Source organism: Orbicella franksi, chromosome 9 (genome assembly GCF_964199315.1).
Source record: "Orbicella franksi chromosome 9, jaOrbFran1.1, whole genome shotgun sequence".
NCBI lineage: Eukaryota > Metazoa > Cnidaria > Anthozoa > Scleractinia > Merulinidae > Orbicella > Orbicella franksi.
The window spans coordinates 20,322,025-20,336,619 of NC_138153.1; the positions used below are offsets into that span (position 1 = coordinate 20,322,025).

At 40.8% G+C, this 14,595-nt stretch overlaps 1 protein-coding gene and 2 non-coding genes across 3 annotated transcripts; 1 reads left to right on the forward strand and 2 right to left on the reverse strand.

Moving 5' to 3' along the window:
• On the forward strand, nucleotides 1-72 carry Trnah-gug (transfer RNA histidin (anticodon GUG)). Its single transcript has one exon. It is a non-coding gene; the product is annotated as a tRNA-His (tRNA).
• A 10,055-nt stretch (nucleotides 73-10,127) lies between these two features.
• Nucleotides 10,128-10,236, reverse strand: LOC145498818 (U6 spliceosomal RNA). Its single transcript, XR_014050905.1, has one exon. It is a non-coding gene; the product is annotated as a U6 spliceosomal RNA (small nuclear RNA).
• Nucleotides 10,237-11,282: 1,046 nt separating this feature from the next.
• Nucleotides 11,283-13,371, reverse strand: LOC145498111 (uncharacterized). Its single transcript, XM_081477985.1, has one exon. It carries the CDS (start codon nucleotides 13,291-13,293, stop codon nucleotides 11,440-11,442), a length of 1,854 nt encoding a protein of 617 aa, XP_081334111.1. The 5' UTR covers nucleotides 13,294-13,371; the 3' UTR covers nucleotides 11,283-11,439.
• Nucleotides 13,372-14,595: the final 1,224 nt, after the last annotated feature.

Below are 14,595 nucleotides of genomic sequence, written 5' to 3' on the forward strand. Positions count from 1 at the left end.
GCTTCGATGGTCTAATGGTGAAGACGTTGAGTTGTGGCCTCAAAGACCCAGGTTCGATTCCTGGTCGGGGCATTAAAAATTCTTTTTTATTTTTTCCATAGAGACCCCTGGCCTGTAAAATCTGTTTGGACGCCCCCCACCCCGACGAAGATGTCATGCTCCTCTTTCTCACCCAACACTTTCCCTACCCCTGGTACATGCGAAGAGACCTCACCAAGGTCTGGCCCTTCGGACGCGTGTTCGAATCCTCCTCAGGCTTTCACGGAGAATTTCTCACCCCACAAACCATGATGCTATCCCTCGTGCACCTGGGAACCAATGACGTGCAAGCAATCAGGATGATGCAAAAAATCACGCAACAAACCATGTACATTCTCTCGTTAAAGGATCTTTATTAGTTACAGGCATGAATAAAAATGTTTTTCACTCCTCTGATTCTGGTGGTGGTGATTTTACAATTTGTTTGAGAAATGCTCGGTACGCCAACTCTTCTCGGTTGTCCCAACTGCTCTTCCACGCCTCCCAACCGTCCTCAAATCCATCCGGCAACTTCTCCAAACACACTGGGTCTTTAAACGAGATGGACTGGTCAGCACCCATCTTATCAGACAGCATTTTTCGGAACCTCAGCACATCATCCGCCACCTTCGTAATTTCCTTCCTCAGGACCCCATCCATCGCACGAGAAACGGCGTTCTTCATTATCTTTCCAAGAATACCCTCATGAACGGCATCCATCACCCTCGCTGCAAATTCCTCTCTCGTCATGTCGTCTGGTAACTCCTCAGGAACCACCTTCGTCTTGCTCTCCTCTGAAGACATCTTCTTGTCGCCGATCTCAAAACAACAATACCCACTCGATACTCACGCAAACCCTTTTATCACCCCATCCGAACCTCGATTTCAGGCATTGGCTCGATTTGATCACGCACGTGACAACCTCGATTTCATGTTGCCCTTATTTGGACTGTGACGTCACGGGGTCATGTTTTGCTCACCAAGGGGCCATCTTGGATTTTACAATTTAAGAGAATGTATGGGAAAATCTTGGTCACGTGGTATGATCCCTGGCTCCTGATTGGTTACTGCCCCTATGAGCGCTATTTACTACTAGTGTAATTTAGACAGTTTTGCAATGGGGTGGGAAGGTGGGTTCCCCCCAGCAATGACATCACCAAAATAATGACATCATAATCAAAAAATAGAATAGTGACATCATTGGGATGGAAGTGTGTGGATGGTGTCATTGGAAGTATTATGTCATAAACTGAAAACTGCATTTATGGCATCATTTTTTATCGTAAGGTGACGTAATTTCCATTTTCGGAAGATGATGTCATCGAGGCAAAGAGCTAAAAATAGATTAGATGATGTGTAGAGTAGTTTTAAGGGATGACATCATGAAATGGAGCCCCTGCCTAATTTGCCCCATTATTGAGTATAGAATAGGAAGAAATACATTTCAGCAGGATAATTTCATAACAGAATAAAATATACCTTATTTCTATTACGTGTAATTAATTTTTGGACCTGGGTAATGTTAACTATAAAGGGGACATGGAAATTTCTTTTCTGCGTTGGGACCATCAATTTGTATTTACACCTTGAATAGATGCTAAGCAGAAAAGAAGTTTTTTTTGGACATGATTACTATCACCTTTAGCACCTTGGAACAAAGTCTATATGAATTGTGGTTTCATAGTCATTATGAGAACCTACATGTATGATCGTGAATAAATCAATTTCTATTTAGTCTATTAACTTAATAGACAAAACAAAAGAACTCTGTTTGTTAAGAAACAGTACAGTTCTCCATTGCTTCTTTGTTATTGCAAAATAATCTCCCTGGGGTCATTAACGCCTTAAGTTATGCAAGTAGACAAGACCAAGAAAATGAATGAAGTGATCATTACCAATGTCCTAGTTTGTTCTTTCAATCCCATCATGATCCAGTACACCGACTCATACTTCGTACTCAGAGCCTTTTCGATAATTCTGTTTACACTGGCTGTGAAGTTACTAGACATATATTTCAATGTAACTTCAAGGTTTACATAAGGTGCGTTTCTTTAAGAAAATCCAAGATAGGATTCTTAAATCCAAAAGAATCTGAAAACGGATTTTTTGTTTCTTTACTAAACAGATCAATCCAAGATCTCTGGGATCATGGTGCGTCAAAGGAACCGAAGAATCCACTCCCAGTTTGGATTCTTCGGTTCCTTTGACACAAAATGATCCGAGAGATCGTAGATTGATCTGTTAAATAAAGAAATCTGTTTTCGCATTTAAGAATCCAATCCTGGAATTTTTTAAAGAAACACACCCATAGACAGTCTAATATCCTATAGTAAGCTCCTAATCCATCTTCTGAGTGTCTTCCAACTGTTTTGGGAAAACGCTGTTCTCTAAATAGTCTGTTAAGTAGAAACTTTCGTTTATTCACTGCTAGTTCCATAGCCTCTTTTCAGTTGAAACCCTCAATGTCATCAAATTGTTGTTTTGTGTCCATTATTTCTCTGATGTGGTCTTTCTTGAAATCATGCATCCATGTTAAACCCCAAAGTACAAGATTATTGTGAGAAGGTGTGGCTGGATTGTTCTGATCATTGGGCTCATGCATTTTGCGTACAACAGGCTCTAAACATTGTGAATACAAACAATGACATTGAAGTGCAAAACAAAGTATTCAAGCACACCTATCTGCCTAGATCCCTTGACAAATGTTTGGAATCGTGGTGATGAGCATGGAGTCATTTGTTCCAGATTCATATCAACATTACCTAGACACAAAACCGCAACTAAGGGGTTCCTACTGAGCATTCAACTGTGATATACCAGACTATCTGTATACCCACATAGGTGTGGAACAAACTTTGGATAAATGTATTTGTGGGGAGTTTTTTTCAATTCAACAGGCTAAGATATTGGAAACATTTTGGTCAAGGTACAGGATATATCAGCATTGGCTTTTTGAAAACATGCTCACAATCTCGTGAAACTCCCAAGAACTTACTTTTCTAAGTTTGCATTCTTTTTCCTTTCAAAGAAAGGCCACTGAGTTACGTGCCACAGAAGAAAACAACATGACATTTGTGACACTACAAAGCACGTTGATGAACTACCTAATTGTGGCGAGAACAGCGCCTAACACCAGGAAAGTTAGATTCCTTTTGAGGAAAGAAACAAGCAAGGCCAAACAAAACAGACAACGACTTTGTCAGTAACCAGATGATTTCACCATCTGCTTCTAACTGCAGTGATGCAACTTTGATTGAGGAAGAAATCACCTCTGAAGACAAGTAAGGATAAGTTGCATGCCCCTGCAAAAACTTGTCACAAGTACAACTTTTGTCTGTGTACTTACTTTTTGTCAAAATTTATCAAGTGGTACTGTCTCAATAAAGGTAGAGGAAAAAAATCCATTACAGTCTACAATTTTATTTGGCAATGAGACAAAATCGAGCAATAAAAGTGACGATTTTGATGAAATTGATGGATACTCAGAGCCCTTGATTTCAGATCTGAGAGACCAGAAAGAACCAAAGAGTAGCAATGACGATTCTGACTCATATGATGGCTAATGGCCATTAACAGATTCGTAAATAGCACCAGTAAGTTCAAGAAAAAATTTAACCCCTGCCCCCCTCTTGCACCAGTGGTTTTCGTTGATGAGTTTTCACCCATCATCCACTTTAATAACAAACAGTTTGACATATCTGAGGGTAAAAATTAAGGGAATCTAGTGAGTGACTGGTCAATGAGGAAAAATGGTCATCCTTGGAATGAAACTGTTGTTATGATTAAAGATTGAATTGCAGCCAGGATGAGACATAATTAAAAATTTCGATAAAAATGTTCGCTGGCTAAAAAATATCAAAACATGAGCTTTCGGCTCTCAATCTAGAGCCTTTGACGGATAAAAATGGAATGCAAAAGATAAAAATATATGCAAAAAAGGCAAGATAAAAATGATGAGAAGAACAAAAACAAAGTGAAACTGTGTAAATTAGGTGACTATTGTTTAAAAACAAGTACTATACTGGTTTGGAATCAGCTTAGAATTATTGTCAGCATGCTTGGTAGCAGAGGTGTGCCAAGCCTCCAAAGTTTTTGTAATGCGAAAAGAGCCTTTGTCAATGACACTAGAGTTATCAAAATCCATGTGATGGTCGAATGACCACGCATGTTTTGCAATGTTTGATCCATTAGTACATTGTTTGACATTCCTAATGTGTTCTTTCTTGTGAGTTTCAAAGCACCGACCAGTTTCACCTACATAACTCCAATCACAGTCAGCAATAATAATACATGCCTAAACATCATCTCACACTGGGCATCTTTAAGGTCTTCAAGATTCATTCTCGGAATATCCAGTTTTGTTGATGGAGGGAACATGCATTCGATAAGCAGCAGATCGAGATCATCATCATCATTGCTACTAGAATCAAAGCTGTTCTCATCAAAGAACATTGCTGCAGTGATGTTGTTAAACTCTCTCCTGGGAAGAGTTGAAGTGTGTTTACACTCTCTGACATCATAAGCTAACAATAATATTTTCCTTGTTATTACCCAAAATTCCATGTTTTTTTTTAGAAAGAGCGCAAACGTCTTGCTAAATGCTCAGAAATGTCCTCACCTCTGACAGCAAACAGCTAACCTTAAGCTGCAGTTTGCAGTTGAGAGAAAAAACCTGTAGGTAAAGATCTGTATTCTTCGAAAACGACCGCGGCTTTGCACAAATTGAGAAGAGGAAAAATTCCGCAAAGGTGGTATTACCTAACAATTGGGTCCAAATGATCAGGGACACCAATCTAGTTTTATTGGATAGATATTTATTTTAAGACTTAGTAGGAAGAGGCTTATTTCTTTTCTAGTTGCGTGACAGTGAAAACGATCTGGAGATCTGCTGGTAAGTTAAAGCAGTCACCTGTCTCGATCTAGGTCTTAGACAATTTAGTGTACAGGTCTAATAATTCATCCACTCATTCACATTACTAAATTCATTGAAGGTCAAACAAATGGACCAGGGAGATTTCACAAATTGGAAAGACCACCTCTCCACAAAGTACAAAATTGCAAAGAAAGATCAAGACGGAAATCCATTAAGAATCAGGGAGATTCACTGGATGAACTACGGCTGGGGAGAGAATGGTGATGGACAGATGGTCCCGCATCCAGATGAAGTGTGGTTCCGCAACAGTTTCTTCTCTGACAAGCCATGGAAGAAGGTTAAAGTAACCACTTCACCACAGGTAGATTTGCAGCCATCTATCCTGTACAGAAGTCCACTTCACCTAAACCCCAACAAGGTAAAAGAACTCCAAAAAATGACCAGAAACCACATCACAGAGTCAGAATAAAAGTTTTACACGAGCTTAAAATCTTCCACTGCAATCAAGGACTCAGGCGATGATGAATAGATGTAGAATAAATCATTAATATGAATGATATAATAGTAGGTGATGACCGAAATATAAATATTATCTGAGATTAAATAGAGAACTTAAACAATGAGGACAATGCCAAGTACAAAAGGAATTTATATTTTACCTTCAAATTTTGCAATTGCCTAGACTTTTTTAGTGCTCCTTATGATCTCAAAACTTGATCAACCTAAATATGTAAAGCTAGTGTTCCAGGGATTTCACTTAATGACAGGCTTTTTAAATATCGAAAGTTAACACATAAGTATTTTAATACATATGTAACAGCTTTCTACAAGAGAGCATTGTTAAGATACAAACTCAACTTATGTAAACCGGAAGTATGTAGACCGGAAGTAGTTGTAAGCTCAACATCAGGTTGAGGCTATGTGTTGCACCATATTGAGTTGTTACATGAGTCCATGTTGTGATGTTGAAGTTTTTGTTGTGTACGCATAAAACTTGAGTTCCAGTTGCTGTCTCTGATGTTTTAATCCACCGCAGAAGATGGCCACGCTCGCAACAGGTTATGGGCCCAGTCGAAGGTTGTTGTTCGATGGTGATGAAGCCAAATATGAGCTGTGGGAGATAAAGTTCCACGATGCTATCCTGGAGGAGAACGAGCCAGAAGAAGACAATGTGAGCAAGAACATTGACGTTTTTGCTCGACTTATCCAGTGTTTAGGTGATCGGAGCCTGTCCTTAGTTATGAGAGATGCCAGGGACGATGGCAGGAAAGCTTTGCAAATACTGAGGAATCATTACATGGGCAAAAGTAAGCCATGTGTTCTTGCCCCTGTCCACTGAACTTACCTCGCTACAGAAGAGGCACGATGAGTCCATTACGGATTATGTTCTACGCGCTGAGACTGCAGCTGCACCGCTGAAATCCGCCGGAGAGCCAGTCAGTGATTGTCTTTTGGTAGCCATGGTGCTGAAAGGTCTTCCTGTGGAATACAAAACTTTTTCGGCCATTGTTTCGCAGCACGACGAGACGGACGACAAGATGAAGTTCCACTAGTTTAACCCTTTTCCCCTTAAGGCAAACACCAGTTTTTCACAAATCGACAAATAAAGACACTGCCTGTGTACAATATGCCATTTGAAAGCCACTAATCAGCTTATTTAAGAATTGACATCAGCAGTTATGAAGGAGGTAGACATTTTGTGAGAAATCGTGTTAAAATGGGAAAATAAACGACTTCAAAAATGTGTCAATCTTCTACTATATTAGGTATACCACTAAACTATAGCTTATTTAGCAGCTCTTAATGCATAGCTTGACATGAAACAAGTCTTGCATTCCATTCGCATCCCGAAAAAGGAACTTAAAACTTCTGGGGGTGGTCAACCATGTCTTGGATGGGAGAGGGTCAAAATTTTATGACTTCAATGAGCAGATCTTCACAAGACAATTTTCATGGCAAAAATTCATAGAAATCTATGAAATACTCACAAAGTTGTGACCTTGTGTGCCAATTTGCACTCTTAGGGGGTAAACATGAGCAATCAGCCCCCTATTCACCCCATCAGAATGGAACAGCCGAGAGAACCTGGAGGTCCCTCTTTGATATGGCTAGATGTTTGTTAATTGGAGCAGAGTTACCTAAACAGTTGTGGATGTATGCAGTCCTGACGCCAGCACATATACGCAACAGATGCTACAACCATAGAACAGGTAAAACTCCGTATGAGTGTTTGACAGGTATCAAACCCAATTTGTTCAACATGCACGTATTTGGTACAGTGTGTTATGCATATGTACAGAACAAAACCAAACTGGATGTTCGAGCTGAGAAAGGTATTTTTGTGGGCTATGACAGGTCCAGCCCTGCATTTCTTGTGTATTAACCACATCAAAATACTATCAAGAAAATCCGATGTGTCAAGTTCACTAAGAGGCTTGACCATGTTGATGAAAGTGTTGAACTGTTGCCTGATTCTGCTGAACCAGAACCTGAAATCCCAATACATGAAAATGAGGTCGCCAATGTTAGGTGTTATCCTATCAGAGATCATGTCAGACCAAAATACCTTGATGATTATGTAACTGGGAAGGATCTGAATGATGCAGTTGATGATGCTGCAAATTGAACAATTGATTTTTGCCACAGAATAACCAATGCTCCCCAATCATACCAAGATGCAATCTCATCCCCAGATTCCAGTAGCTGGAAGGATGCCATGGGTCCATTTTGGGACTTCCGGCTCAAAATATTTAATTCCCTTTTTCGGCGAGAGGGCACGGATGTTATTGTTAGATAATTGATAGTATCGAGTATCAATAGCACGCATACTTGCTATATATCGCATGATTTTTCAGTTGCATTGTAGTTAGTCTGGTTAAGGGATCAGAGCATTATCTGCTGTAGTATAACCAAAATTTTCATTTACCCAGCCCACCCTTCCGTGGGTCAGAGAGGTTTATTTGTTAGTTATACTGTACTTGTAGGTTTTATTCGAATAAACTTCTCTCTTATGCCAAAAACGAACCGTGTTATTGCATTACTCTTATCGCGTTACACATCAGGAATTGATGAAGAGTTTAATGCACTATGGGAGAATGAAACATTTGAGCTCACCTCTCTACCAGAAGGTCGAATCTCAGTGGGGGAAGTGGGTCTATGCAATAAAACCAGGTCCAAATGGGGAAAAAAGTGCAAGGCACGTTTTGTTGCCAAGGGTTACTCGCAAGTCCCCGGAGTATATTATTACGAGACTTTTTCACCAACTGCCTGTATAACCTCAGTTCGCACGTTAATGCAGTTAGCCGTTCAAAAGGGTATGGTAGTACATCATATGGACGTTGAAACAGTCTATTTGAATGCTCCCATCGACTGTGAGTTATACATGGAACAACCCGAAGGTTATGGGAGAAAAGGTCCCAATGGGAAGAAACTTGTGTGTAAATTGAGAAAATCATTGTATGGTCTAAAGCAAAGTGGTCGTAACTGGAACAATATGTTACATGAGCATTTTGCTCAGGATGGTTTTGTGCAATCTCTAGCTGATCCATGTGTGTGTATCAAGACTACTGAAAGTGGTCATGTTGTTGCAATTGTGTGGGTTGATGACATTATTATTGCAGCTAGCAACACAGATGTACTGAAAGAGGCAAAAGAGTCCCTGATGGTGAGATTCAAAATGAAAGACCTAGGGGTGCTTTCTTGGTTTTTGGGTATTCAGTTCAAGTGCAAAGGTGATGGTATTGAAATGAGCCAAAGTCAGTATGTGGAGAAAATTTTGTCAAAAATCAGAATGTCAGATTGCAAGCCAAAAGCAGTCCCATGTGAACCAGGTGCAAACAAAGCCAGTGAAACCAATGAAAGTGATCTTGAAAACACAAATTTGTATCATGAAATTGTTGGAAGTTTAATCTATCTCATGACTTGCACTAGACCTGATTTGTGTTATGTTGTAACATATTTATCCCAGCATTTGTCAAAACCAAAGAGTCACATTTTGGGATGGCTAAGCAAGTGCTAAGGTATTTAAAGGGAACTCCAAACAGGTGCTTGAAGTTTGTCAAGACAAGTCAACCAAAACTAGTGGGATACAGTGATTCAGACTGGGCTTTGTCTAATGATAGGCGCAGTATTAGTGGCTATGCATTCAAGTTATGTAATGAAAGTTCACTGATCTCATGGAAAAGCAAAAAGCAAACCATTGTAGTACTGTCTACATGTGAAGCTGAGTATGTGGCATTAGCCATGGCTACTCAATGGGCTAAGTTTCTTACCCAACTTTTGAGTGATCTAATGTGTCTCCCTTGTAAGAGTGTTTGTATGTACGTAGACAACCATGGAGCAATTGCATTAGCTAATAATCCTATACATCACCAAAGATCAAAACACATTGATGTGAAATATCATTATGTGAGACTTGAAATCCAGAATGAAGTTCTTGAGTTGGCCTATATACCAAGAGACAATAATGTTGCAGATGTATTCACCAAGCCTGTCACCAGAGCTAAACTTGATAGATTATTGGGTTAACTTGATTTAGTAAACCCCAAGTTGTGTTTGAGTGGGGGCGTTAAGATACAAACTCAACTTATGTAAACCGGAACTATGTAGACCAGAAGTAGTTGTAAGCTCAACACCAGGTTGAGGTTATGTATTGCACCATATTGAATTGTTACACGAGTTCATGTTGTGATGTAGAAGTTTTCGTCGTGTATGAATAAAACTTGAGTTCCAGTTGCTGTCTCTGATGTTTTAACCCACCAAAGAACATGGTCACGCTCACAACAAGCATCATGTGCTCAGCATCTAAGCATGACATTGGCTGTACATTCTTGTATTAAAACGTAAACAATGTTAGGATAAGATTAAGATGACAGGGTTTTAGAATGTTAAGATACGATAATGATAATAGTAAGGTGATCACTTGAATTAGGTAAGGTAAGGTAAAGTCTGCATGCGAGCCAAGTGGCCCATCAGGCTGGAGCTTATCCCGGTTTCTGTAACATGAAGCGACTAGGAGTATTTCTACTCCCCCCTGGATGGGATGCTAGTCCATTGCAGGGTTACCCCCAGCATTAAGCTCGCTGGTACCCATTTATACACCTGGGTGGAGAGAGGCACTGTGAGAGTAAAGTGTCTTGCCCAAGAACACAACACAATGTCCCCGGCCAGGGCTCAAACCCGGACCACTCAATCCGGAGACGAGCGCACTAACCATGAGGCCACCGTGCCTCCACTAAAAAATTTGGAACGTTTCACGAATTTGCGTGTCATCCTTGCACAGGGGCCATGCTAATCTTCTCTGTATCGTTCCAATTTTAGTATATGTGCTGCCGTTAAGCGAGCACCACTTGAATTAGAAGTGAGCAATATTTCATATGTCGGTAGCTTTTCTACAGCTCAGCCAGGGATTTCGCTTCAGGAGGGGCTTTTTAAATATCGAAAGTTAACACATAAGTATTTTAAGAGTAAATGTCAGTAAAAATCAAAGATTATCAACAAAATCGCGGACACGGCCAAAAATCGATTTGGCTCATTTTTTGCCTGTAGGTAGCCTTATATAGTAAAGTAAAGGAAATGGGGTTAGATGTTTGAAATATGCACTTTAACGGGAATAAACTGTTAAAAACTTGCGGCTGGTTAATTGCTCAAATTTCACCAAGCGCGATCCTGAAATTATGCACTTTTCAGGCAGTTGTGATACAAACAAAAATGTAACAGAAGGACTTTTCTAGCTATAGAAATATAGAGTTAAACTTGCTTTATCGAAACAAAGTGATAGTTTTTGTCTCGTGTTATTCCTTGAGGAGCTACGTCTCTGTTAAGAGACGACATCTTTGGCCTTTTGAAATTAAGGCAAAGGTGGCCTAGAATAGCTTGGCAAAAATACATGTGGTAGTGGGTCAAAGTTTACAATAACACTACCAGGAAGCCTTGAAAGATAGTTCTTTACGATCTGGGTTTTATTTCTTTGGGACCTTTGACAATCAAAAGATGACCACTGGCCGTATTTCGGTTAAATGCTATGACGCCATAATGAGATGCATAATAACAAAATTAAATGCGTTGTACACAAATAACTGTTTTGGTCAGTTACATCTTCACTGGCCATTGAAATGACTAGAAACATATTAAAATGGCTACAACTACACTTTATTTCATATACTGAGACAGGAGAAACAAATTTCGACTTTTCCTACCCTGTGAATCGCGCCATAATTCTGCATAATTCTGCAAACAACAGGTTGAACAATTGAATTGCACGCAGCATGTTAAATTTGCCACGTAGCCGTTAGTTTACGTTTGCTTCGCATCCAGTGAACATGAATTCGAGCATTTGCATCCCTTCTGCGCCTTCTGCAATCGCCAGTTTCGAATATACTGAAAATCGTCAACACAAATTGCAAGAGATGCCACAAGTAGTGGCGAGCTCGAGTGACTGAAATGTGATATGTAGAACTCTGCTGTCACGCAACGCCCTCTTAAAAATTGTATACGCACCGCCTTTTATAATCAGCGGATCAGTTATTTGTGAAACGTACATTGCTCAGTTACTTGGAAGTGCAGGTACACTCCTGGACTAATTGCGTGAGTCGTGCGATGTATGGTTTTTTCCTCTTCTGAGGTGAGTCAGAAATATCCAGCCCAAGGTCGATGCACATGTCTCTTAGCCTATCCACTCTTAAAGTTGTGAGTGTACGTTTTTGTACAAGTTCGCAGATGTTAAGATCAAAAGATACAATCGGATGGTGAATAGCGACATCTCTCATCACATTTGCACACACAGCAGATAGATGACTCTCAGCTTCGGCGGAAATTTCGTCCTCGTCAGCACTCTCCATGGCCACTTCTGAGACTTCACTAGCTTTTGCTTCGTTACCGGCGGCTGTAACTTCTATTCGCTTCTTTGCTGATAGACGGCTAAAGAAGCCACTACTCTGCTGCAACGTAAAGACTTCATCAGGTTGAAATCGGCGTTCCCCCGCTTGGTCTCTTGCTAAGCTCATTGCTTTCAAAAATTCCTGTGGATCGCTTTTCCGTCCACTTTGCTCCCCTTTTTGAAATTGGTCAGTTAAGAATTCGGACTGTTTCTTTAGGGCCCAACCCATTGGAAGAGGCGGCAAGGCATCACTCTTTGCTTGGACAGTAACTTGAATGCTTGGAATTCGACTGCATCCCTCTGTCAGCTTGGAAGAATATTCTCTTTTAGCTCTATCGTAGAGAGTTTCCTGTTCGAGCATCATTTGGTGTTTTCCAGTATCTAGGTGTGTCTGGAGGTTTGCAAAGCGACTGTATGCTTTTACACATCCATCCTCTGGACATGGGAAAAGCATGTCATCTGGCTTATTTTGACCAATACTGCTTTGATCTTGGTTTTCGTTTTCAGTTGAGAAATCTGCTCTGACAGAGCTTTTCTTGATATGTCGATGTCTCACAATCTTGAACGGCGGTGCGCTACTTACATTCTGCGATGGGGGTTCTAGGATTTCCAATTTTTCGGGCTGCTCCATGACTCCTTCGAACTTTGCCCATGGCACTTCTTTACCGAAACCCACATTGAATGCTCTCCACACTCGTACGCCAGTTTCATCGTACTCAAAATTGTTGAGTAAGCTTATGCCATCCCAGTTGATATTAAAGGTGCTTGACAGCTTGGCAGCAACATAGCTTGCATTCACTCCTGTGGTTCCTTGGCCAGACTCAATGGCTGTTTTGAGCTGTAAAGCGTTGATGACATCATAGCCTTCGTTTACGTACCTTCCAATGTCTCCTTTGATTGTTGCTGCTTTGCGATCACATATCCCCTTTCCACCTTGAGGGTCCGAGAAGTCGTTTCTTAATACAGCCACTCCTACGGCATCATCGGCCAGCTTAGCTGAGATGATTGAATTTCCACTGTGATAACAGCCAGCGTTATCTTGTTTGTAATAAGCCATTTCCAGGTCTGGAATTTCCTTTTTCAGGGTAGTGAGGCAGTCAAGCATTATCGAAGCCACAGTCACACCATCTTGGGCGCAGCTTTGAAATACGTGAACAAGTGTCTGCGATTCAAAGTGCTCAGAACCCTGTGACCGTCTTATGGCAACGCTAATGTGCCATGGTAATCCTCGCTTCGCAAACCAATCTGACTGTGCCTCTCGATATTTTCGGGGCATATATTTTATTGCCCAGTCCTGGACTAACAGCACCGATGGGCTGTCGAGTTTGGCTAAAACTGAATGCTTTGCTTCAGCCTGGTGGACTGAATGTAGCTCATGGGCTTTCCAGCTAATGATATCATCCCTTGCCTGTTTGATAGTATGCAGCATGTCAGCTTGATCTTCTGCTGACGAGAGCGCAATTGAACACTCATCTTCTATGGTACGCATGACTTCCTCTAACTCATAACACTGCACACGACTCATTGTGGAGATGGTCGCAGGAGCCCCGAAATTCTACATTGCTTGGATCACTTAGCACATAAATTCGACAATGATCGGGAACCTCAGAGGACTCCACTGCATGTACCTATAAAAAAAAAAGTAAAATGACAAGCTTGTCGTCAAGTTTCTCTAAATGATCAAATGCTTCCGCTCCTTGTGCTGAAAAGTTGTCAAGTCCTTGCAGAGACTTGCGAACAGATGAAGAACACACGGCCAAAACTCTCTGTAGGGTTCTCTTACTCATAGGATCAAAGTTGGTTTCACAGCAGTATTGTTGATACTGCTGGACAATGCGCTCTGGTTTTTCCCCAAAAGGAACATCTTGAATTACGTGTGGACTCGTTATGAAAGAAACAAAATGTTCTAATTTTACAGGTTCAATCCTGATTCTCTTTTTCTCCTGGTTTGGAAGAGGAGCAGCTCTTCCATGTAACAGCCTGTGGCGTCGGGCAATCTTGTAGCATAGCTAGTAACGGTTGGAATAAACTCTCTCATCTCCTTAAGGGATAACTTATCTGCCATCAAAGAGAGTATTTGTCGTCTGGTGCTCCAATGTTGCACGTTCAAGTAGCTCTCAGCAAATGCACTAAGAAGCTCCATCTCTTTTTCGCTTCTGCCTTCGACCACAACCTGACTCTCTCTGCTTACAGCATGACGATCACAAAGCTCTGTCCACAGTTCTTGCGAATTTTCAGGTGCCAGGACATCAAGCATTGCAGATATACATTGTTGAGCTTTCCGTAGGTATCTGCGTTTAGTACGCTCGTGCGCTGTATTCCGCAGCACTGATAACGTGTGACGTACTGGACTGACGTCTCGAAGCTGTAAGAAGCGATTAAGCTACACCTGGGACTCGTTGTCTAGACTGGAGCTTTCATCACTCTCTTCGGAATCTTCTTGCGGAAAAAAAGGCTCTGCCGTCTGGATGTGGAATCTTCTGGCAGTGATTCATCACCAACAGTTACAGGACAAGTAATGGCAGGAATATCGAAGTAACTCGCTTGTTCATCAACCTGACAAAAAAGTGAACACATTGCTTTGGATGGCTTCAAAATGAGATCAACCGTGTGCAAGCGCGGGGTGTCGTGTATAAAAGCACAAGTCGCAAGCGAGCTGGAAAGCAATATTTGATAATTAATTTAATTGACTGGTAACCTATCCTGATATCTTTATCCAGTTACTACTCAGTATTATTTCCATTTGGAGCATTTAGAAAAAAAGTTGAGAAGCCATATATTAATTTAAAACCTTTATTATTTGGTTATATTCTGGGATGTGATTGGC

Excerpts from the sequence above, each read along its gene's own strand:
- LOC145498111 (XM_081477985.1), bottom strand. The coding sequence starts at position 13,293 with ATGAGTCGTGTGCAGTGTTATGAGTTAGAGGAAGTCATGCGTACCATA.